The 25,888-nt window shown below is 40.3% G+C and overlaps 1 protein-coding gene across 1 annotated transcript in view; it reads right to left on the bottom strand.

The window, feature by feature from the left end:
- CRB1 (crumbs cell polarity complex component 1) overlaps positions 1-25,888 on the bottom strand; it is a 109,279-nt gene that overhangs the window by 51,289 nt on the left and 32,102 nt on the right. Inside the window, exons 2-5 of the mRNA XM_086463139.1 lie at positions 22,562-23,146; positions 16,654-16,849; positions 13,135-13,274; positions 11,718-11,900 (exon numbers count right to left, since the gene is read on the bottom strand). Of these exons, the coding sequence (XP_086319265.1) occupies positions 11,718-11,900; positions 13,135-13,274; positions 16,654-16,849; positions 22,562-23,146 (1,104 nt within the window). The remainder of the gene's footprint in view (positions 1-11,717; positions 11,901-13,134; positions 13,275-16,653; positions 16,850-22,561; positions 23,147-25,888) is intronic.

Raw genomic sequence — 25,888 nt, 5'->3', positions numbered from 1 at the left:
AGGTCCAGCAAAGGGCCTTGAAGATGATTAAGGGATTGGAAAATCTTTCATGAGGAGACGCTGAGAGAGCTGGGGTTGCTCAGAATTTGAAATGAAAGTAAATTTTAAAGGCAGGAGACAGCATTTCAAAGAAAAAAAATCCCACATTTATACTTCTCCCCAATTCACCTGTTCCTTCCCCTTGAAGAACTATACATTGCCTGATCTTGCAAACATGACTCTTCTCGTGCACACAATTCTTCTTAAGACCTGATCACGTAAGTGTGAGGCTCAGCTGTATAGATATCCTGCTTTTAAATTTAAAATGCTTATGTGTTTAAATAATCCTTTATAACAGGTACTGGTGGGAAATCTGAAACCTACTTGTACTGTAAAAGTTAAGAATATTTGGATTCTTTACTCCATTCCCGCTGTATACAGGCTTGGCAGTGTTAACTTAGGAAGGTTTAGAAGATTATGTGTACATGACAGCCCTGAGGATTTCCATCATTGTGATTTTCCTTCCAACTCTTTTTTTTTTTTTTTTTTTTTGAAGAGCATAATGACCTATGACAACTAAGCTTTATTCTCTGCAGAGTCTGACACTGCTTGTGTTTAACAGATCAGACAGTTTGTGATACATCAGTACAAGACACTTTCTTCCCCACGTCAACCTAGGGTACCTCTTCAATATTTCCCATCTGTGCTGACCTGTGTGATCAAGGGGTCAAGTCCTGAAGTCAGACCCAGAATCAAAACACTCACTTCTACCACGGGCCAGACTATTAATGTAACCCATTTAATTTACATCAAGTTGGAACTTGACATTCAATTTCTCAGTCCAGAAGCAATTATTTTTAAGGGAACATGCCAACAATATTGCTTGGCTTAGAACAGTGAAAGTTCAAAAGGGTAAAACACATTTCACACCATAAATAAAGAATTGATTATACTTGAAAACAAAGTTTGTAATTACTACTGACATTTCTGAGCTTAGATGAGGTGCCTTTTATGCTTTAAAAACTGATGTCATTTATGCCACTGGCATTATGGGAACCTTATGTAAGGGTCTGAAACAGTTCTTTGCTGGTATTTTAAGGATCAAGAGGAAAACATGAATATTTTGCACAATGCTTGGGTCAAACACATATTTTTTGTTGAGTGAGGGTGCAAAATTCATTGTGGGTGCTCAGGCTTTAGCAGGACAGGACGCCAATAGCTCCATCAGCAGGACCACTGGCATAATCAGTAAAACCCAATACTTTAGGATGGAAAAATAATTTATTCTTCTTGTGTGAAAGCCAAGCCTCCAAGGTGTTAACAGATTTTAACTAGGAATAGCCCTGATCTGGGTCATCAAATTACTCTTCCGTACTTAAAACCATAGTGCTTGTTTTTTCCATAGCTCTTACAGACCCGAGTGGACTTTGCATGACTGGCCGGAGACCAATATCCCTGAACTTCATGTGGAAGATTCTGGTAATCAAACTCTGTGGTGCAAAAGCTAAAAATTGATGTTAAGAATTTGGACTAGCAAACAGCGTTCATCACAAAGTCTTTGAGAAATAGCATGTTGCAGATCAGGCACTAATGACTGTGTTGAAATGTCAGCTAAAACTAGATTTTGCTAATGTGTAGCAGATGCTACACATAGGCGGTATTTCACAGTCCCTCTACTGGCTACTAGGTACAGGAGGAGCACAGAGAACTTTCCTAGTTCTCTAAGAGCTCTTAGATCTCTCAGAGCTCTGCTGGTACCAAAATGCTGATGTCAGTTCAAACACATTGCATATTTTCGTGTGTTAGGGCAGCTTATACTTTTCTTGGGGTGTAACACAAATAGCAGTTTATTGAGTAAAGCCTTTTACCAAAGGTGAACGAGAATGCCATCCCACTGCTGTGGGTTATTTGGGAGTGTTTATATGTGAGAAATGGTATTTCAAAGGCATGTAAAAATCTGTAAGCACGAAAACAGCATAGCTAAGCTACATAAAACCCATAACCTCTACAAGAACAAAGTGATGAATGGCATTATACTATTTATATTTGATGCCATAGCAAGATAACAGCAGCCTGCATACTTTAATCTTAAATAAGTTTACTCATGCATCTTGACTTTTTATCTGAATGTAGGCCAATATTGCTTTCATAACAAATATATACAGGTTTGGCATGCAAACATCACACATTTCCCACTGTCAGAAGCCATGCAATTAAAATAATTAATTAGTAATTAAGACCAACATAAATTCTGATTAACAAGCATATGCATGGCATGCTGCAAATCTTGCAGAAAGGAACAAAGAAAAATCTTTCCTTCTTACCACAAAACAATCCAGCCTGAAAACTCTGCACTTCAAAATAGAAAAGATGAAAGTTGTGGGGCTTTTTAATCAGTGATCAAAGACAGGATTTCTATAAGCAGATCAATAAAATACTCTGAAGTAGCTATTATGTATGTGTTTACATATATATGTGTGTATATATATATGTGTGTGTGTATTAGTGCATGTGTGTACACACTTTTATACATACATACATATGGTTCAGAACTACTTGCCCATGTGCTGTTTCTGACTGAACTCCTCCAGCTTCTCTGATGTCATTGCCTAGTTCCACCATTATGGGGGTAAAGAGGAATAATGCCTCTTAAATGTTTGGTTGTATAATTTACTGTATTTCCAATAATCTGGATTTTAATGGGGTTTGCAATGGTGAGATTATTAAGGCTGTTTTCAAAATCGTCTGTTGAGTAAAACATTGAACTATTAAATTGGGTCATTTTGTCTATCACTTGACATTCGACCTTAAATATTCCACAAATTAGAATGTATTGAGGAAGTAAAATATATTAGTTCCATAGCATAGATCTTCTCTTTACTGTCTACTTGTTAAGCACCTTCTCCATATTAGTGAAAATGTTATGACGTGTAGATTTAAAGAAAGTTTATTTCTGTTTGGGAAAAGTTGCGCATCTGCTTGACTGTGCAATTTGACTGTAATTCGACCGGAATGATGTAGGTTTATACAATACAATGCTAAAAAGCTTATGCTCTGAATTAGCTCGTGAGATGGACAATCAAATTCTTAAAAAAACGAGCAAAGTTCTGCTGTCAGTTTAGTATGCACAATACCTTTGATTCCACCAGGGTTTGTGCATGGTTATCACTTAGACTACACTTTAAACTCTACTTTCATTAGTGGTTGTCTTTGCAATTGGAGATATGTGTATATGCAAGAAACGCCTCTCTTTAGGAAACGTACAGAACTACCTGTAATGCCAAGGTGTGCTAGACACATAGAACTAGCATTAGGACGTGTATCAGGAGATAGACAGCAGTTTCTGTTTATCTGAGGGAAATGAAGATTGCTGGTTTTTCAACAACAGGGAGAGTAGGGCAAAATGATTCCTATGTTTGGTTCCAGGCTGCATAGCATGTTGCTGGGCTGGGGCAAAGCAAGCAAGACATGAAAAGGCCAGAGAGATTGTTCAATAGGGAAAGATGGAACTGAGTGGGTTCATAAGCTCAGCCAAGAGGTGGCAAAACTGGATTGTAGGAGACTATAAATATCTGAGGTATGCCAATTAAAAAGGCTAGGAAAGGTTTATTGACAGTATTAAGAAAGAAATCAAAAAGGTAAGTAGGCAGAGCCTGAAGAAGGCCCCAGAAGGAAAATTCTTACTGGATATTTAGACTAGTTTTAACAAGTAGTCAATCATATGATGGAATGACCCATTAGGAATGAATGTCAGGAAAATAATAGGTGCTTTACTCCTGCTGCCAAATAACATACAACTGCTTTTGGGGGGGTGGTCTTTTTGTCCTTTTATTTATTTATTTTTTTTTAAACACTTTCTGCCATGTAGTGGACTTCCAGGTTCATTAAATCTAAGGACATTATCTGTCTGTGTGTTGCAAGATGTGGGAGCTTATGGATTAAAAGCCATTCATTCCCTCCTCCTTCCCTTCAAGGAAAAAAGCTTTTCATGCTAAAAAGTGGTTTTGTGCAACACTAACACAGAGCGATGTGCCAGATTCAAAATATCCACTGCTTGCAGGCTCTGTCAATCACGTCGGACTACATTATACAACTTAACATATCAGTGGAACTACAGAAAATAGATCATAGTAATGATGGGTCAGCTGTCAAATTTTAAAGCATAAAAGTCTACACATGTTCCGAAAATAATATTAATAGATGCTTCCTAGTGTTTTAATTTCATCTATTTCTATCTCAAAAAACCCCCCAAACTTCTTGACATTTGTGCATTCTTTGGTGCTGAACAATACAGAAGTGACGGCGATCTCTTTGCATTTCCCATGCAACTTGCAACAAGAAGAGGAGAGATATTTCTCATGTAATACATATTTCTCATGAAAAAATATACATAGGTATATCAGGGCCCTAGATATCGTTCTCAGATTTGCAAGCAAATTGTCAGGCCTGGGGGCTAATTCTGTAAAGCATTGTCATGAAAAGCTCAAGGGCTCCTTTCTTAAGGATCATGGTTCTGCTTTTACAAAATTTTAACACAGATCATCATTGCCAAACTATTTTTAATACTCTTCTGTCAAAAGGTTCCCTTGTACAATAGGAATAATAGGGACAAGCTGAAGTTTTCAATAAAGCTGAATTTTATTTCATTAAAAGGAGTCCTCTGTGTAGTTAGTGCCCATGCTAGGTTCATGTTTTGTACCTAGGATCTGAAACTATTTCAGTCTGTACTTGTATCACGTTAAATGTGGTGACTGAATCTGATAATAATGTACAAATACGTCCTCCATGGGTTGTTGTGAGACTCCACTGTTCATAAAGTAATGTCATACCTTATGATCATATTGGACTTTAGTCTTTTTTTCTGTTTCTCTGAAGTGGGAATTATACTTACATACCTCACAGTAATGATATATGACTGAATTTGCTTGTATAGATGAAAAGTTCAGATTTTTGTGAGGCGAAACCCAACCTGCAGAATATTGTGGTAAACACAGAAAGATTATCAGGTGGATCAATATCTCTTAGAGATGCATGCTGCTGTTTTCTGAAGTGTCTGCCACTAAATCAGAATTCTTTAACCAGTGATAAACACTAGGTAACCATTACAGCTAGAGTCAGTGCATTTAAACAATTACTCTCACAGTCTGCTGCCATGCAGCAGTGCAAGTTAAGTCATAAGAAGATTAATTTTTGCAAAAACTGCTGTTAGGCTTTCACAAAGTATATCTCAAGATACAGGCTGTTAAGGAAAGAGCTGCCATGAATAACACAAGTCAGTCTTAGCTGCTGTGGTGATTATATTGCTGAAGAAAATTACACTTTCTTGCACTAAATTATGTTTATTACAGTTGCTGAAGAGCAGTACTACCTGCAGTAGAAATGAAATAGAAATGTCCCATGAGTTCTGTAATAGAAACTGATAAAGGAATGGCAAATTCATAAGTTCCTCCAGATATAGCGTAATTTCAGTGCTGCCATCAATGTTCTGAGGTACGCTTCCTTCATATGGCCATTAAGGTACAGAGTGGACGAATTGTGAGTTCAACCTCAGCTTTCCTTCCGGGGGACTAGCCAGAGAAAGACTAATTAGACTAACCTAACAATCATTTTGGTCTGGGAGCTAAGCACCTGAGAAATGATTAGCGCTTATTGCAAAGAGAGCTGTTTGATCAATAGTGACTAAAGAAACAAGCAAGAAACTAGAGAGCATGTGCCGTTTGTGGAGTCTGAAAGCTTTTGCAAAGCTGTCTGCCTCTTTAGCCTAGTCCACAGGCCAAGGCTAAAGGATACACTCTGTCATTCAAAGAGAATATCCTGACCACTTCCAAAAAATAAGAAAAAAGAGGAGAAGGAAGAACTCTGTGACAGAAGTAGAGGAGGAGGGGAAAACTGAGAAGGAACCAATTCTGATGACAATGTGAACATCTCTATACCAGGATGATACTGACTGAAGAAATGCTAAATAGTATTAATGGAGAGAATCATTAAAAGCCTATCCAAATGTTCTTTCAAGATCAGAGGCTTTAGTAGAGATGGAAAAATAAAGTGATAATTGTCTTTTTTGTGTAAGGTTTGTACAGGCAGCAAGTGCCTGCCAGGCCCTGAGGGCATCCTGTGTTGATACAGCCCTTGCCTACGTTGGTCTTGTAATGACAGAGCTGCTAGAAACTGGCTGGGAGCAGTGAGAGAAGGTCCTTCTCCTCCTTCCCCTCTGTGCTTTTGAACACAGGAATATACAGAGATCACAAAGTCTGGAAAGGAGATAGGGCAGCACTGTAGAAACATCTCTAGGAAAGCACTAACTTCTTTCCCATGCTCAGAAAATAGTGACACTTTTTCATGTTTTGCTGCACAACTTTCCAGCACCACAAAACTGGTTTCAAAAGGGAACCTTTCACAGCAGTCTAATAGTGTAAAAGGGATCCTGTACTGATTGTTAACCAAATTTAGGCAGAAAAGATGTATGTTGCATCCCTGTTAAAGCCTCTCAGCAGTTCTAGAGTGGTAAGAACCCTATATACTCATCAAGCCCTAGTTGTTTTTCAGTGATTTACATTTGTATTTGGAATTTCTCCTTAAACAAGCTAACCTTGAATGGGTGCTTAATAGTAGCAGCATTTTCCTTCTTGAATCTTTGTTTATATGGGAATAATAATTAGCTAACAGTACCTCCAGACCTGTTAATTTTGAACATGAGTGCCTGCCTTGTCTGCGGGAGAAGCCTGAGTCCCAGTGAAAAGATGAGTGATGCCCTTGAAACCTTCTTAAGTTAAAAATCATCTTTTCTCTCTGTATCTCCTCCTTTTTTATCCTCATTCTTTCCTCAAACAGTCTTGTCATCTTCTAAGGTCTCAGAATCAAGAGAAAATAATCTTTTAAACTGTGATGATGGGCCATGAAATAAAACTAATTAACCTGATGTAATGGAGGAATGATTGACTACCACGGTGTGAACAGCTGAAGGACAGATGAGGAAATAAAGGAAAAAACAAATATTGGCATTTGGGGACAAGATGAGAACTCTGCTATTCATCTCCTTGATTTCATTTTTGTAAGACTTACATCACTTTGTATATCTAAGAAAGATGGCAGCTTTATGATCATCGTCCTTACGGTTATGAAGGGGATTTAAAAAATAAAGAAACAAAAATATATGTATGTATTTTAAGCTTCCCAAGTTAGTGATAGTGTGCCTACTATTCTACCCATTACTCACAAATAATAATTTATGACTGGGAGAGGAGTATGGCTGCCTGAGACATAGTCTACCCTGTGGTCTGCTGGGTAGTCTGCCTATAGCAGCATCTCAAGATGTGCAGGGAGTTGAATGTTCGGTACTCTCCCATACTGGCCATTTATCTGCCTCTTCTTCTGGCTCCAGGAGACAGTTTCTTTCCACCATGCATATGCCAGGAATTCAATACACATACGACACCAGTCTGATCATATCATTTTCTCTTGCAGCAGTCCAACAGACTGGGAAAAGGGCCAAGGAAATTTAAAAGGGAAAAACTGAAAACGAGACAAATAAACGAAAAGGCCAAAAATCACTTAGGAATTCATGATGCCAAAGCAAGCAGCAGTGCTGGTGGCACAGCTGGCACACAGCACATAACAAGGCACCAGAAGTGGCAAGGTCCTCAGCAGCCAGCGCTCATCTGCATGTCAGCAGGCGGCAGGCACCCCGCCTACAAAGAGGTTAGTGGGCTCTGCTTCTCTTACACTCATTCTGCTGAAGCAAAATGGATGGTTTTCATCCCGGCTAGCAGCATCATCTCACCCACCTGGGGACCACGGGCAGCACATCTTTCAAGGTATGGGGAGTAGGACCTGCCTGCCTTGCACACTCACTGCTTCTTGGGCTCAGTTCAACACTGGAATGTGTCACTTGATAGACCTTGCAAGTTCAGAAGCTCTTTAATTTTGACATGGTGTTAAGTTTATTACAACCTGGTGAAATGAGTCACTGCCAAATCCATAGCTCTGCCCTCCTCCTTTCCCACATGTTTTCATGAGCAAAGTGAAAAGTTTATCCTTTCTAATCACAGTCTTTTTTAAAAATGTGCAGTGCTAGAGCAATACAATATATCCACGGTATGAAAGGACACAGTTCTAGGGTAACTATTGCCTTTAGCTAGCAGTAACAAATCACAAGCCCTTTAAACGAAAGCCCAATCTATTAAAAGTACTGTTGTGCTAGGGGGCCAGCAGACCAAGGTAATAAAAAAAAAACCTTAGGGCTTGCTACTGCAGAAGTATTGAGACCTCTTGAAATCTGAGTATCCCTGAATGCTTTGATTTAAAAGGGAGCTGGAGAAGTTTAACCCTTCGTGGAACCTCTGCTGAAATTTTCTATCTTGGATCTGATACGAGGCATAAATCCAATGGCCTCCAAGAGTTGCTAGCTGGGATAAAGTCTCCAGACTGGGATTTTTATTTTTTATTTTTAAGAATCAAATTCTGTAAATAGTTTTGTTGGCAGATTTGTTCCTTCCAAGACTTTTAGTAGGACTACTGACTATTTCTCAAGTCACCTGAACAATCAATATCTATAACAAGGTACCGCCAGACAATATTTATTCCTTTCTCCCAGATGGCTGGGGAAATACTTTATCCTGACATAGGTGTGTGTTTAGGCTCCATTATTTCCTGCCCTTGAGACTAAAACTATAGTCCAAAAGGTAGATAGTCTCAGTTTTTCAGTTCAATTACAGGAATTTGTTTGCAATCCAGTATGTTCAAAGATGTCATTTTATGCGTGTTACAAAACTGGCAACCATCCTCAATTTAATGACATCTTTCCACTGATTTCAATGGCTTTTGGATCAGGCCCTCACAATGCAGGGTACATGGCTTATTATTTCTTCATACTACCCTGAACAGTGAAGTACGATTATAATGTTCTGTGAGTGCTTTACTGAGGAAAGTGGCATAATACATTACTGAATGTGATTTATTGAAGAAAATCTTTGTCCTGTTTCAATAGGAATCTGAGGTTTTATATCTAAAGCACATACAACTATTCAGGTGTTAAGGCTGGAAGAACTCCTGACCTACAGCTGCAGAAATGTGGGACTTTGGCTGTCAATGAAATGTACTGACACTCAGATGAAAAGATCTGACTTTTTTTCCAGTTGATTGTTAGTTCATATACATTAGATAAGCACCCATACACTGAGTGACCCTGGTCAGGGGTTCATCTGCTACCTTAAATCATACTATTGCTAGCAACTCTAATCCTAAATCTTCTTTAATTCCCATTAAAGTATGTGGTTTATTTATTATGGATTTGACTATAATTGGGGAAATTATCACCATCAGACGTGAATGTTTCCACTCCACCCTATAGGCTTTTTGTGTCAATGCTTCTGGCATACAAGGAGGCTGAGGCTCATTTTGAGCACTTTCTACTTCCAGATTACCTGGGGGAAGGAGAAGAGCCAGAGTGCTCAGTGCTGCTGGGGTGACTGAGGAGGCTGGCTGCATTGTACCTAAGGGCTGCTACAGCAAAGCTTGGGAGCCTAGGATGCTAGGTGCCAGTTACAGCAATCCTGCTGTTTTCTCAATAAATATGTAAATTGATTGACAAGTTGTATCTCACACAGGCCAGCAAAAGAATGAGTTAAAAATTTAGGCCCTGCTGAAAAACACAGGCAGGGAAGGAACTGACAAGAGTAGCAAGATTAACCTTGTTTTGCCATTGTTTTGCAGCATGTTACTGAATGACATTTCACATTAAACTTTTAAAACCATCCCTGTTAAAGATGATGTTCTTCCTGCCTCCAGCTGTCTGGGCACATTGTTTGGTAACTATTTTGTTTTTTTTCTAGTGAAAGTTATATAAAGCATCCAATAGGAATGTGGATAACTAAACTTACATAAGGTTTTAAAAAATGTAATGTAATGTAATATAATTTGCATACGAAGTCAGCAGAAATTTCAGGGGCTCTGTGACTTCTCTCAGTCATGCTTTGGAGAGTCTTGCATTGTGATTGAGGAGCTTATCTAGTGAAAAAAAAATATTTAAGATTAATAGATTTAAATAGATTCTGACACTCTTTTCCCAGACCAGTTAGTCTGCCTGTACTCCCTGGGGAGTCCTCCACGTGAATGAAACCAGCAGAATCAGGACCTAAAGCAGGCAAACAAGCCAGGTGAAAGCAATGGATAAGCAAATGAGAGAATAAAGGATGATGATTAAACAAGGAAATACCTTCTGGGTTATCTCACAGAGCACAGACAGTTTTAAATTAGGGCAAGAGGGGAGGAAAAGAAACTTGAGAGCTGGACACCACTGGAAGCGAAGAAGAAAGCAGTGGTATGTGAAGAGGTAAGGGTGCTTAGGACAGCCGGGGGGATGTTGCAAGCCTTAGTAGAAACCTCATATTATACTCTATTAGGCAGAACAAAGGAACAACAGCAACACTTAGTGACAGGATAGGGAAGGACAGTTAAGGGGAAGGGACAGAATGAAAGCAAACAAGTCTCAATGCCACTTTGAAGAAAAATAAATTGGGAATTCAAAGTGAAAGTCATGCTCTCCATATACTTTTGTACCTGCTATGTTGGAGACAGCAGTCATGCGACTTACTGGGAGACACGGGAAAGTTTATAAGCTGCTCAGGAGATGAATGGAATGAGACACTCAAGGCTAGTTAAATTAATCCAGCTATTAATTATTTTTTCCTTCAGAAGGAACAAGAGAATGGAGTTGACAGAAAAATACTGTATATCCAGAAGTGTACAATCCAAACCCAACTTGTTTGTGGCTGTGCTAAATGCATATCTTAACATAACACTTTTAGGATTATGGTTATCTGTAATTTTGCTATGTTTTTTCCTTAAAAAACACAGCTATGCACACAATTTGAAGTTATTTTTCATTCAAGTGGTAGAATATCACCAACACACTGCCAAACTTGTATAAAATGTTGCCTTATGTTCAGATGAATAATTGTTCCTGCCAGTCCCCAGTGCTGCTATGTAGAATTACGCAAGGAGGGTATAGACAGAAACACCAAAACCTTGGGAGTGTTGTTTCAGGGTTGTTTTATGAAAATACTCTTTGTTTTATTATTCATTGTTTTCGTTCATATAATATAATATCTGTGCACAACGAATTTTGGACTCACAATAAAACACCTGCTAACTGACGCTTATGGCATAATTCAAGCAAATCATAGAATGGGTTGGGTTGGAAGGGCCCTTTAAAGGCCATCTAGTCCAACCCCCCTGCAGTGAGCAGGGACACCTTTAGCTGGATCAGGTTGCTCAGAGCCCCGTCCAACCTGACCTTGAGTGCTTCCAGGGATGGGGCTTCTACCACCTCTCTGGGCAGCCTGTGCCAGTGTTTCACCACCCTCACCGTAAAAAATGTCTTCCTTGTATCTAGTGTAAATCTACCCTCTTTTCATTTCAAACCGTCACCCCTTGTCCTGCCGCAGTGCGGTCGCGATGACAAAGCGTTGCGACCAGGCAGTGAAGAGCCGGCGCCTCTGCTGCTGCCCAGGCTGCCGCGCCTGGGGCCTGCTGCTCCCTCGCTGTCTTGTCTTCGCAGCTTGGGCGATAAAACTCCCTTTATTCCACAAAATCCCTGCTGAAACGCGTGCACGGTGACCACCAGAGGGACCCTTTGCACTATGGCACCTTAAAACCCATGACTTATTTTGAAGACTTATTTCCAGCCAGGCCTAAGCAACAGCACCCCGTTTCCTAAGCTTCCACCAAAGGCATCTTACCGGTAAAGCCTGGCTTACAGCTACAGATATAGCCCTCGGCCTTGTCGTAGCTGAAGGCCGGCGGCAGGCCTGGGACGCTGCCGTAGCGGCCGGCCCAGGAGCGCTCCACGCAGTCGCCCCCGGCGAGGCAGGGGCTGCTGCTGCACTCCCCGATGTCCTCCTCGCAGCGGGAACCCGCGTAGCCTGCGGAGAGCCAGGAGGAGAGAGAAGGTGTTTAATTCACGTGCTGTGCCTGCGCTCCAGACCTGAAAATACTATTGTGAGTATGCACTGTGAATATTAGACGCACATGGTTTCAGACCCTGCCGTGTGCTAGAAGTTTTCCTCTGCTTCTTGTAGGTGTGAACGTTTCCCTGTGGCTCTCTCTCAGGGCTCAGCAGCAGGGTATGGCTATGGCTATTCTGTGTTAGCTAGCTGAGCTTTGCTCTAAGTATGGACTTTGAGGATTTTTAGGAAGTAATGTGGAGATCCGTGTGGATAGCAAGGCACTGCGTTGTGGTGTAGATAGGCTCTCAGGCTGTATGAAGTTTTCCTTCTCTTTTGCACTGCCTCCCTACAACCGAAGAAGGCAGAGAGTATAAATTATTTGTTTGTGTTTGTAAATTGCTTCATCTGAAGCTTGAAGTGCTGTAAAACTCCCTGGAAAATGCTAAGGTGTCTGCCTAATTTTTCCAATAACCGTGTAGTCAAATACCACTGTGGCATTTACTCCTCACAGGGTGCCATGCTCCTGCATCCTCAGTAAGGACATAGACCTTAAACTTTCTAGAGAGACTTCTTGTAGTTAGTCCACATGCTGAAAGATTCACAAAATCTCTCAAGAAAACAGGTCCCCACTGGGGGTGTGGGAGCCATTTAGCAAACAGCTGGATAAGCAAGCATTGCTGTCAGAGGAGAACACAACCCGACGTGTTTCACCCTACACTGCTAGACAGAAGAACTTGCACTGGTGATATGAATGAGACCAGTTTCATAGTGTTAACACCTGGCTTAATTTTTATTCACGAATGGACAACATTTTGCATTGAAAAGTAAGTTTTCAGACTGGTTTAAAGGTCATATTAACAAAGACTAAAAAAGGGTCATCCGCAGCAGTGATTCATGTATCACACCGGCTGAAGGATTAAGCAAGGGGGAGATGGATCCCAGCTTTGACTTATCTCCTATCTTAACTCCATAATACTGGCACTTCTGGTTTTGCCCGCTTCTGCTGTCCATGGAAATCAATCTTTAGCTGGAAAAGAGAGCAACTTAGCCATAGGGCTCTGAGTCACGATGAGTGAAGCCCATCTAAACACAAGCCCATAGAGTATTTTTAAGGTTATGTAGCTTCAGCCTTTTGTTGTATCAGGAAAAAAGTGAGGACATATCTGCTACACAAGGAATAAGAGTGTTTATAGGAGAACTTAGAGCTTACCTGGCCAACAGTGGCATGTGTAATTGTCAGCATTGTCCTCGCAAGTGCCATTATTGTAGCATGGTTGTGACCAACATAAAGGAGTTAAGATCTCGCAGTGTAGGCCCATAAATCCAGTACCGGTACAGTTGCAGTTGTACCTGCAACACAGAAGGCAATGTTCACTCTAGCTGGAAGTTGGGAGATCTGGGCGTTGTTCCCAAACCTGCACAGTCTTCTTGTGTAGCCTTGGCTAGCAGCTTGCACAGTTGAGTCCAGGCTCAAGACCACCATCTGGTGCTCCGGGAGAAACCGCAGAAATTGGGAATGAACAATGAGCTTTTTACTGAAATAAGTGATTTTGGTGAAAAAAAAACCTACTTGTGAATTCAAATTCATTTTGACAGATCACTTCTTCTCAGAATTATTATTTTTTTCTTCTTTTTTTGATTTTGAGGGGAAAAGTTTCATTTCCAATGCAATTTTTGTAGGCTTAACATTATTCACAAAATGAAAAGGGGAGAGGCAGTAAGTGTGTTAGTAACCCTTCCTCTTGGACTGGTAGAAATTGAATTGGCAAAAAAAAAGGCAATTTCTGTTCCTCAACTAAGTGATATTTTTTTATTTGATGAAAAACAGTGGTTTATTGTTAGGTTAGAACAAAAATGTCAATTGCTTCAATAGTTCCAATAATAAATGTAAAAGCTTCCTTTTGATAGAATGTTATTATTGTGGGTTTAGAAGTAAACAAACTAGTCTATATAAACGAACAATGTGCAGGCAATCGGTAACATCTGGGAATTCATGGTATTTTTCAGGTGAGCTAATTATTATAAAATACATAACTCCTATGCTTAGGTCATAAGGTATAAGGTCACCTTGTGCATATAAGACTGGCCTTTGCAAGATAACTATGTTAAATGTGCATGCTTGGATGATCTTTGTCTAACAATAATTATCAGAGACAAAAATGTCTTATTATTTTAATTTACATTAAAATGATACACTGGTTTCTATACAGTTGAAATCATGGGGAATCTTGCTGAACAAGAGATAAGTATACTTATTTCATAAATTCTGTGCTTAATATCTAAGTCTTAGACTTGAAGTAAATATATGGAGAGAAAGCGAAATTGTTGAACATAAGGGAACACCAGCGACCTGACTCCTGCAGTCCAACAGACCAAAAAGTGTAAACTTTTTACTACCCTATTTAAGTGCACATAAGCAGAAACTCCTGGCAGGCCAGTTTATTACTAGTGTATGGATTATTCTTAAATCAAAATCAGAGATGACTTGGAGCAGGTGGCATTTGAATTTAGGGTATAAAAAGTAATGAGGAAGATGTGAATCAGAAAAATAATTTTCATTCTGAGATATGTTCTCAAAACAGAAGTTTGTTTCTTCTGTTGTATTTTTCACGTATTTCCGTGCCTTCAGTGTGGTGCTGCTCAGCTTTGTGGTGAAAGATTTTTTTTCCTAGTCCATGCTCCTTTTTCCCTTTGGTCCAGAATCATGGAGCAGTGAGGAATATTCACAACTCACTGCTTAATGTGAAGCCCCACCTGTGTGCCTTTTTTCTCGGGTATCTTTGTGTTTGACATCACTGTCGACCTTTGGGGATTCTGGAGGGTGCCCTGCTTGTGGGCAGGCTATGACTGAGCAGGCAGCTGGCTTTTTCTATTAGGAGTGATACTCTTGGGTACTCTACCTGACATATTTTGGGGGCTTCTTGTTTGATGTTCTCACAATATGCGGACGTTCTCTCCTATGCAATCAAAAGAGTATTGAAGGTCGTGGGAGTATTTCATGTGGAAAAAAGTCTTGGAGCACACAGAGGTATCTTCTCTGCCTGCGAACACCAGGTTTTGCAGGTCCAACTAAGGCACCTCTGTAAATTGTTGAGTTTAAATAAGAAATGTTTAAGAATGTGAAACTGTTGTTGGTTGTTTTTTATTTTAAGAGATCAAGTTCTACTTTGTTGCATTCATGAAACATCATTGGAAGATCAGTCTGAAACTTGGGAAAGAACTTGGTTCGGTGTTTGTATTTATGGCTTTTAGTGCTAAATCTGTCTCCTCACATATTTCTGTGAGAGCTGCTGGCCCACACAAAAGCCTTAGCTGTACTATAGCATTAGAAAAGGAAAACTACTGTTTAAAGACTAAAATTCTTCATTTAACCTAAAAAATACACAAAAGGAAGGAAATTGCTAGACACCCTTCTGTTTTGAATTACTTTGTTGTCTAGCCCTTTTCATCATCTAACAAATGTGATAAGAGCTCCAATCGTTCGCTCTCCAGATATCCTGCAGTATTACAAGCCAATTAAAATTGCTCTTACGTGTGCCTCAGCTTTAAAAGCTAGGAGAAAAATGAGTAGGATTAGGTCTGGCCTGAATGAACATCCCAGTTGATCACCTCATGCGTTATCCTCAAAAGGCTTGCAGGTTACTAAGTGGGTCTGCTGTGAACTAGTTAGGTGCAAGGTGACCTCCCTCTCCCTGCTGTCATGCTTTAGCTACAATGAAAAATAGTAAATTGCTTTGTCCTGTTCAGAGTCATTCAGCGCTGCTGAAAAGGAGCTCCAGAAGGGTGATGCCATGTCACTGCACTGTGAAAAAGCTCATTCCCAGAACGTGATCTCTTCCTGCTCTCATTCAAGGCAAGCATGCCTTTTACCAACACGACTTTTGGACTGATTTTGAGGGCACTAAGATCTCCAAAACTGCTTTATAAAACCAGGGAAATACACAATGGAGGACAAATCTTATACTGGTGAGAGGAGCACCTGCATCAATACGCTTGTGAACTTTCAGACTGAGCTTATACACATATATTTTCAGTTTGGGAATCTCATGCAGAGTATGCAAAGCCAGTATTGGTGAATGAATGTCAGAGCTCTGGCTGCCTGGAATGTCCTTGGACCTCTGTGTAGGGCTATTAACAGTAGGTGGAGAAGCTCACTTTTCTGTTGCCCTGTATTCTCTTTTTTTTTTTTCTTTCCTTTGCTCATGAACTGTAGGTTGTTTTGAATAAGGAACGGTTGTCCTACATGCCTGTAAAGTTCCCGACACATTTCCTAATATCTATTACTATGGATACTATTATTACAGTTTTCCTCTGCCTCTCTTTTCTAATGCTTCTGTCCATCACTGTTGGCAAATTCAATGTTATACACTCTCACATCTTTTTTGGAAACTGAAGTTTGATGAGCGCTAGAAAAATAATTTGTCTCTAAATGACAGTCCTCAGAGCCAGACAAACAACATGTTGTAAAGATTTAAAATACAAGCATGAAAAATATACTTGGTCAGTCTTTGCCATAAATATTTTGTTGCCCTATTGGCTCTGATACCAGACTTGCATTCTTTAATCCTTTTCAAATTTAAACTGTAATCAGCACAGGATCAAGGAGTGAAATCCACAATCTGAAATGAAATCAGCTACCTGGCAGTGCAGGCTCCCATAGCATTCCCGTCTGCAAACAGAGGAGCTAACAGCACCTCACATTAGTGTTACCCAGCTGTAGATGACATACCCGTTGGCATCGTCCATGCACTGTCCCCCGTTGAGGCACGGCTGGCTGACGCACTCATTGATGTTGGTTTCGCAGAGGTCGCCGAGGAAGCCCGGTGCGCAGGAGCAGGCGAAGCTCCCCAGGGAATCGTGGCAGGTTGCACCGTTGAGGCACGGCTGCGACAAGCACTCATCTATTTCCAGCTCACAGTTTGTACCTTCAAAAGCAAAGAAAACAGGCAAACCCCAAATTAGGAGATAGTTAGTTTTTGAGATCTCAGCAAGGACTCTTTTAAGTACAATATTCACATAATCTTCTATTTATTTTTTTTTTTAGGAATTGCCTGTTTTTAAAAGGCATTTCCTCCTCAATGTGCATTGAAAGACTAGTTTTTTCAAGGCTTGGGAGAATTTACAAACGATTAAACCAGCTGTTACTCACAAGAATAGGTAGAATAACAACTTTTTATGTTAGCTTGAACATGGAAACAGAAGGAACTGATTTTCAGACTATTCAAACCATATTACAATACTGTTTATATAATACAGAAGTGACTAGCAATTAATGACCTTAGAAGGGTCCATTTAAAGCTGCACAGTTAATTGAACTCATTGGGAAGCTGTCTGTTTAGCTGTGAGTTATTGCTTTTTCTTTTTTTTTTTAAGATCTGGCAACGTGTAAATAAATCAGTCTATGATGCCATGTTTGCAACAGGTCAGAATCTTGGAGCTGCTCTTCCGAGATAATTGATGGAACTAAATCCATTCTAATACTAGTTTACAGCCATTTATGATAGTTGGCAGGTTAAATAAACAGTCTTTTTTCTTATCTCTAGCACAGTCCAGGAATTACTACAAAAATTTCATAATTATTGCCTTGCAGCTCCTGCTTTGATTATTTCAGGGTTTTGTATGCTTATGCACTTACTTAGTATTTTCAGTAACAGAACGACATTTTTTAAAAATAATTTTCACCTGCCAAGTCAATCTGTTTTAACAGCTACAGGATCAACCACAAAACAGACGCAAAATGGCAAATTATAACGAAAAGCGGCTTTTAAGTGGACTTCCCTATATTTTATCTGGCTTACCAAAATAGCAGTAGTATTGTAAACGGTTTTCAGGGGAATTTCCTACTTGAAAGAGAATCTGCAGCCCTGAGAATGGGTTCATTTTTTTTAGAGAGGTGAAGTTTTCAGTACAAGATAATGGGACAGGCTTTCAAAAGATGGGAATAGATGTGTTTTGATGATGGGTATTATCTTAGCAATTTGTTTAGGAGCTCACCTCGTATTCTTTCTTCATGCTGTTTTTGCCAGCTCTTTCCTGCTGTGAAGTTTTTACATTCTAACTCAGAACATCTTTCTCAAAACACTGAGATCACTGATTTTTAGCCGTTACTTGATTACTAATTTGTTTTGACTCCTTTGAATGTAGCATCTTTGTTTAAAAATAAAAATAAAAAATCTATGCTTAGAATGCCAAAACAAAATTTGAGGGTATTAGCCCCTAACTATTTCTCACTGTATTTAAACATTCAAGTGCAAGTTAATCTTTCCAGTAGTTAAAGAAATATTACTACTCTAATTTTAGATAATATATTTTTATAGTTCCTCAAGACCACATATAGAACACTGGATGGGCCACGTACCCTTCAGTTTAAGGTTCACTGATCAGCTAGCCACTACTTTCGGCAGGAGCTTGCCGCGAGACCCTAGCAGAGGAACGCTCTCTTACGGCTTTATGGTAATGTATGTTACATTCAGACATAGTGAGCAATCCCTCTGTGGTCATTGCCCTGTGAATTCACTGTAATTGTAAACAATGTGTTTGCAGAAGTATGTCTAGTGACCGTAAATCTGCCAGAGCTTGTTAACAGCTTACTGCGAACACTAAAAATCATGTGACAAAACAAGCCCTGTTCAACTGATCCTCAGTTCAGCCAAATTTAAAACTACAGGCCTGAGAACAGCCTGACGATTAACATGAGAACACAGCGTTGTTGTTTTAGTTCATGTCTTTAATCTATCAAGCCCAGCAACGTGCCTTCGGCAATGTTGCCTCAGAAGAAAACTTCTCTCTGTATAATGCATCCAGCCAATGCGATATGCCATGCAAACGGGGGGAATTCCTTCCTAGCCTCTACTGATTCTGCTGTCAGGCTTTCTTACATGTGAAGAAGAGAGATGAAAAGATTAGATCTGCATTTGCACCTCAGTCTAACATTCTGTCATAAATATGCTGTATGCCAAATATCATATGCCAGAAAGGAAAAAGAACACCAAGTCCTGCCACAGTTATTGCATGTGGCTACGCCATCAAGAGCAAAGGCATCCCATCCTAGAGCAGGCAGAGTACTTCAGCAGATACCAAACTGCACAAGTGGTTTGAATTGAAAGACTGGGAAGGTGGATATAAGTGATATTTATAACTTTTGTGGTCTCTTTGAAGATCTAAGATTATTTCTTATGCTGCTTGCTTTTCAAATGAGTCCTACTGTGCACTTCTTTGTACAGCCCCAGTCAATAAAAAATAAATGTAAGTGAGGGTGAAAGAAATACTGCCAACGTTTTCAAACTTGCCTGCCTGCAGATATATTGTAAAATTACCTTCTGGTCAAAGACTAGTACTAGTGATTTGCAGGGTCAGTGTAGTTCCAGGAGGACCTGCAAATTCTTAGTACAGCTAGAAATTGGTATCCAGGTCACCCCTTCCACACTCCTGTGCTGTAGTTCTGTGCTCAAGTACGGCAGAGGACTGTCCCCAAATTCCTCAATCTGTGTATAGTAATCTTACGTGCCATCATCCAGATGGGGAGTGTCAGATAGCTGTTTTCTAGGCACCAGCTTTGAAGGGACAGGAAGAGAATTCATAAAAAATTAGACAGAAGAGTTCAGTTTCTTGGAGAGAGACTTGTCATTTTTTGAGTGCAGGTCTATGTTGTTACAGGTCTTATAGCACTGCACTACGCACACACGACCAGAGAACAACGGGACTAAATCCAAACAAAGGTTTCAGTGCCATGAAGTTATGAACTGTGACAAGCACACTTTGGATGTATGTGCCCTCTGCTAATCTTTATTTTGAAAACCCTTTGAGATGTGGCCAATACTGCTGGGCTGCTCTCATGTCACAGTCTTGTATTTAGGAATCTCAGCACAGCTGATAACTTGGACTGAATCCTCTGCTCAGGCTGGCTAGGGTGCAAGGTGGGGAGTGCTGGTTTGGACTTCATCCCATGGCAGAGGCTGCTGTGCCTCTGCTTGCATTTAAGTGCCTGACTTGTGCATCTTACTCTAAATATTTGCCATGGCATATACATCACTGATAAGCATACTGCATGAGAACTTAAAGATCTATCAGGAATAATTTCCTCATATTGTACAGAGTTCATTCCACATTGGTATTGCACAAAGAATTTGTCTAGCCCACTGCACCTATTTCATCTGTCTTTCCCCTGCTGTTGTCTTGAGCTAAGACTGGGTTTGGAACTGCCATGCATCCCTGATAATTAACGCTGAATGTTCACTGGCAATGGAGGACTGTGTCCAGCAAGGTAATTAACGTACCTAGCTGTGGGTGATAACAGGGTCTTACACCATGCTCTGTTGGGGTGCATTAAAAGCAAGCGCAATTAGTGCAACGGAGGAAAAAAAGCATTTGATCAAGGTAGCCAGCAAAACTTCAACAAACCAATTGAACTTCATTATTTAACAGCTGCATGACACATGTCTTGTAAATAATTTCACACATGTAGAGCATTATCATAGAAACTGCAGATTTCATGCTAAATTTTCTAGGTTTTGGCTCTTGGTGTGTTCTAACCTCTTCCATTTGTGTAAGAATTATGTGTGACATTTCTCAGCTATTTTAAGAAGTGCTGCAGCATACCAATCATACGAAATAGCAGTCATAGTCCATGAAAAAAGTAGCAACTGCAGCCAGTAACTCAAGCATTTGGTTAACATTACTGTTGTAGATTTACTGTACATTCTCTACCTACATATCAAGAGATATAACCTTTCTAACATCGTAGGGAAATGAGATGAGGCTGGATGACTTCCCACAGTAATTCATGGTGTCAGGCCGGGATAATCATGGTTGGCAAGATCCCCTGACAGAGTAAATGAGGGTCTTTATTACCAATGGGGACACCTCAGGGCTTTCATCCAGTAATCCCTCTGGCTTGTGCATTTAGCACAGCTCACAGCAAGGTGCAGAAAACAACAAAAAAGAATGTTTCTGATAAATCATTTTGTTAAGCAGCCTTTAAAAGCTGGTGTTTTACCACTGAAAGAACAGTCTGCTACTCCTCTATAGAATTATTACGATTAGTCTCTTTGCTGCTGGAAGCAGTGTCAGAACCGTATGTCAAAACACCGCAGTTTCTTCTGCTTTGTATTTTAGACCTCTTCTTCCTTGGTTCTCTCCTTATTTCCTAACTCTGCTTGTGCTGAGTGTGGAGCACTTGGTGACATCACTTAATTTTTGGTGACAGCAGAGAGCATCAGCCTGGGAAACAGCAGAATTTTGTGATGAAAGTGGAGCGACTCCAACAGAGCGAGTTTCATCCAGCAGTTTGTGTTGATCTAAATCTTCATTTCTCTTTGTTTGGGCTTTACTATTTTATTATGTTTTCTATCTCTTTGTCTCTAAGGTGTATATTCTGTCTCTCTCAAACCGAGTTCCCAGGCTATGGATCCAGGCTTGGACCCCACTAACAGCGCCAGTTAAAGAAATACAGTTTCCTGAATACAACAGGAGGTCTGGGCTGAGTCTGATCATTGCAGAGTAACCATGCTGGTTGTTAATAGGTTTTTCCTTCCTTCTGCTCTTTGGCTTTCCCATGGTTGTGTAGTTTTCTCCTCTGCTGGCCTGGGCTCAGACGCCCGCTGGCAGCAGCAGGGTGGCAGGAAGGTAACAAGCTTCCTTCAAATAACATTCTCCGTGCTCATGAGGGATATTAACCGAGGGCTGGCTTCCAACGAGAGCTGTGTCAGACACAGGAAGGCTGATTTTTACCTCTGACTTCCCCTCCTGCACAGGGATTTGGGGATGGAGCTGTAAACTACATCTCTTATTTCTTATTCATTTGAATCACTTGAAGCAGTAGCTGGGGTTTTTTTATCCCTTTTGCTGTATGACCCCTTTTTTATTTTTTTTCTTTTGCTTACCTGACTGGCAATCTATCACTAAAATGCCTCCCCTTCTCTCCTTTTAATGATTCAGTGTGCTACCTCTTGCAGTCCTGCCCCTGAATAGAGCTTTGAAATTTGAAGGGCGCTGTCTCCCACAAGGATTACATGCTCTCCAGTAGAGGAAGTAGTCAAGAAAAATCACACCTGTACCTTAAGAACGGGGCTATATAAAATGGGATTATCAAAAATGGGCAGTTTGGGAGCCTGATAATACTTTTCTTTCTATTTAACTTGCATAATGTTCTAGTTGCAAATGAGCCCTCTGATTCTGGGAAGGGCAGAGGAGAGGGAGTTAACGTGACATGTCTAGGCTTAAGAGTACAGTCTGTCATGATTAGCAAATCAAGCAATTCTAATTAGAGACAACTTTTAACACTGTCAAACACAGGTTTTTTTCTGAGGACCAAAAACTATGTATAGCACTCTGAAGATGGGCATTTTGAGAATGTTTCTTTTGAAAGGAAAATTAACCAAGCCCTGTGACATAGATTGATGTTCACAAAACTGCTCTGTAGATTTGGTATATATGAGATTTCTTTAATGCTTCTCTATCTGACATCAGTAGTTCACAGTGATAAGGTAACTCATAATGCACCAATCACCACTGGTGACGAAGCTGAAGCAAGGTGGTAATGCGGATATGACTAAATAAGTGTGTGGGTGGGGGAGTTGGAACATGAATCATGATGGTTCTCCATGACACAAAGAAAAAGTTGTTTTAATAGTGCTTACCTGTGTACCCAAGTGGACAGATGCAGTCATACTGTCCAATCTGGTTGAGACATGTTGCCCCATTCAGGCACGGATCTGACACACATTCATTCACTTCCAGGTCACAGTGCTTGCCTTGGTAACCAGGGACGCAGTAGCAGGAGTATTCATCAACCCCATCCCTGCACACTGCTCCGTTGTGGCACGGTTCAGAAACGCATTCATCAAAATCCATTTCACAGAGTGTACCCGTGTATCCTGCGCTGCAAAGGCAGGTGGGCCCAGCCAGGCCATTTTGGCAGGTGCCTCCATGCTCACAAGGGTTTATGTCGCACGCACTGATGGGTATTTCGCAAGTAGGTCCATTATACCCAGCGGGGCACACACAAGTAAAGCTGAGGTTTCCAGCAGAGCTTAAACAGGTAGCGTTTTGAAGACAAGGGTTTGAGGAGCAAGGATCAGAGGTTTTATTGCAGAGTTCCTCCACACTGTCCACTGATGTGTCTGCACAATGGCAAGTATCGCCTTTGCGACTAGCAACGCATGTAGAGTTCTTTTGGCAAGAGTTTGACAGGCACCTGGAATCATTCCTCATGCAAAGTGACTCTAGAAAGGAAACACAAAAAAATCTCAAGGACTTCCACAGCACTGGAGGAAACCAAGAGTGAAAGAAATGCAACTTTTAACATAACTGTGCTTCAAATTCAAAACCAACAGCTCCAGTTGTTGGCTGTTGAGAAGAAAACAGGGCTGGTAATTGTGTGACACATATTAGTAGACTAATAAATGTAAAATGAAAACAATTACAAAAACATGAGTAGGTTGTAATTTCCTGTTCTCGCCTCTTCCAACAACCGTGGCCTGGAGTGTCAAGATTGTTTAACACTATATTAAAGAGTACAGTTGCCACAGTGTTGGTGGTTGTCAACAGATATCCAACAATATGGAATGCATTTAGGTATATTTAAGACAATTTTTTTTTTTTTAATAGAGAAAGGGGCACATGTTGAACCACATTTTTCAGTTCAATACTACTTTGTGCTCTTTTGTGGTGGAAGTTTTTTTGTATTAGATTTCAATGAAACTAAATTACTCAGATGCTGTTATAGCTGAAGTGGTTCAAACCATCATGTACTTTGATTTTTGACTTCCTGATTATAAATAGTAATTTGACAGCTGTACAGCATTTCCACCACAAAGAATCTCCCAAACACCTGAGATTCAAAATAACCCTCTGAGAGCCTTCCAGCCTCTGAGGCTGGAAGGAGGTGGTGAACAGAGTGTAAATGTGTTCCTTACCCTCAAGGAACTGAGCTCCTGGCAGCAATTAAATGCCACTTGGAGTTGCTTTGCTGCTGTGAAGACTGGCTGACAATAACAATAGCTACTTCTCACTTCCCAATCAAGGAGGAGCGAGCTGTTACCAGCATTGCTCATAACCCACAATTGAGAAACACTGATAGAGTAAAAGCAGTGAAAATTGTGAAGGGTGTTCTTTCTAGTAAAAGAAATCAAAAATTTTGCCATGAAACTGTGTAATTTTTTAAATCATGATTAATTGTCTCCATAACAAAATAAATGGCTGTATTCAGATGAGCATAGCATGCGTATGTAGGTATATACTTGCTGCCTTAAATTCAGTTTTAGGCATACTAAGCAATAGCAACAAGGTGCCAAATACTGAGTGCCTGAGGTAGGTGTGTTGACCTGTGCTGAATCCTCTGTAACCACAGCTTCACCGCCAACAATATCAAGTGACCTAGACTGAAGCTTGTGTACTTTTGTGTGTGCTATTATCAGGTCTCCCACATGCAGCACAGACATAGGTGAAGAGTACAATGCGGTTTTATTGGTCACTAAATCACGTAGTATCATGTTGCTTCTGTCATGACTTGCCACTGTTTTGGTATGGGTCAACGGAAATGCTGTTAATCATCAGCACACATTCTGCAGCGATTAGGAATTTTGTTACTCGCATATAAACTGACTCAAGACTGTGGACATGGTAAGACCCAAAGGGATGACTGAAAATGAGGTGTTTGCTCTAGACCACTATCTTGGTCTAAAGGTCAAACTTTTGAATGCTGAGGAGAGGCTAGTGGAAGAAATCCTGGAGTTGCCTCCAAATACTTTGCTAGTAAAATGAAACAATGGCAGATCAAACCTCATAGACAGTGACTAATAGAAAGAAGAAAGGCAGCAAGTTATTGACTGACATAAACCACCTAGAAGACAGGGACCATAGAAATACTGACCTAAAATTCCAAATGCATGTATAGTATTTCAATTCCTACCGATCAAATTGGAAAATATGATCTGGAGTATAGTAAGAAGAGTTCTATCCAATACAATTTTTTCTTTTGCAACAGATTTTCACCATGTTACAAGAAATCTTCTACTGTATAGTGAACATCTGAATACCATCAGACTTCTAATGTGAGTATGATGTGACATTCTTCAAAATACGAGAGTAAAACTGTAAACAAACATTTTACAATTTTTTTTTTCTCTAGCAATATGCATCATAGGAGGGGAAAAAAAGCAGTCATATCTTGGCCAAGAATCAATGAAATAAAGCTGAATGTTCCTTTTGCAGAGAAGGTAGTGATTGAGAAGAGAAAGACTAGTGGGCTGGAGAAGGAAAGTTGCATTAAACAATCTATATGACAGTTCTGCAAACTTCCTATTTTCTTCTTTTAGTTTGTACTTTTATTCTGGTGTCTTGCTTGGAAATACAAAGGGTATGTGTCTTCTACAGCAGTTAGTTGAAAATGAATGGCAGAACAGTGTATGTTTGTGCAAACAGGGTGTTGTGAATGAGCTGAACTTCTTGGAGAAAATCAGACCCATCTACCACCAGTCTCTAGCTTCTTCCTGGTTCTTGGAACTGAGATTCAGGAGAGTGGACTCAATAGAGAAGGAGGTGGAGCACTGAAAGCAAAGGAGCATGTGGAGATGCTTAGCAATAACTGGGGCTAGACCAATGCTGATAAAGTCCTGGGACAGATCCCTGGCTGGGAAAGTGAGAGGCTAGGTCTGGTCACCCGAGGGTAACAACTACCCGCTGGGGCTTGTCAGAGGATACACGCTGACTGATGAGGGTGTGTTTTCATGATGTGTATTTTAATACATAATATAATTTAATCTGTTTTTTTCCTAGGAAAGGGAAATGGAGGAAGAAAACCTCTATAATGGCATGACACTATAATAACAAATGGGGAGGTTGGAAAAGTTATCTGTGCTTTGTTGCTGTGCCTTCTGACTTGAGGTGTTTGCAGGAGCAGCAGGGCCTCTGAGAATAAAAAGGACCAATCTGAATGAGCTTGATGCTCATAAATAGGTAGATTC

This window comes from Leptosomus discolor, chromosome 3 (genome assembly GCF_034619465.1).
Source record: "Leptosomus discolor isolate bLepDis1 chromosome 3, bLepDis1.hap2, whole genome shotgun sequence".
Taxonomy (NCBI): Eukaryota; Metazoa; Chordata; class Aves; order Leptosomiformes; family Leptosomidae; genus Leptosomus; species Leptosomus discolor.
The sequence above is the reverse complement of the archived record's forward strand: the minus strand, read 5'-3'. Positions and strand labels throughout refer to the sequence as shown.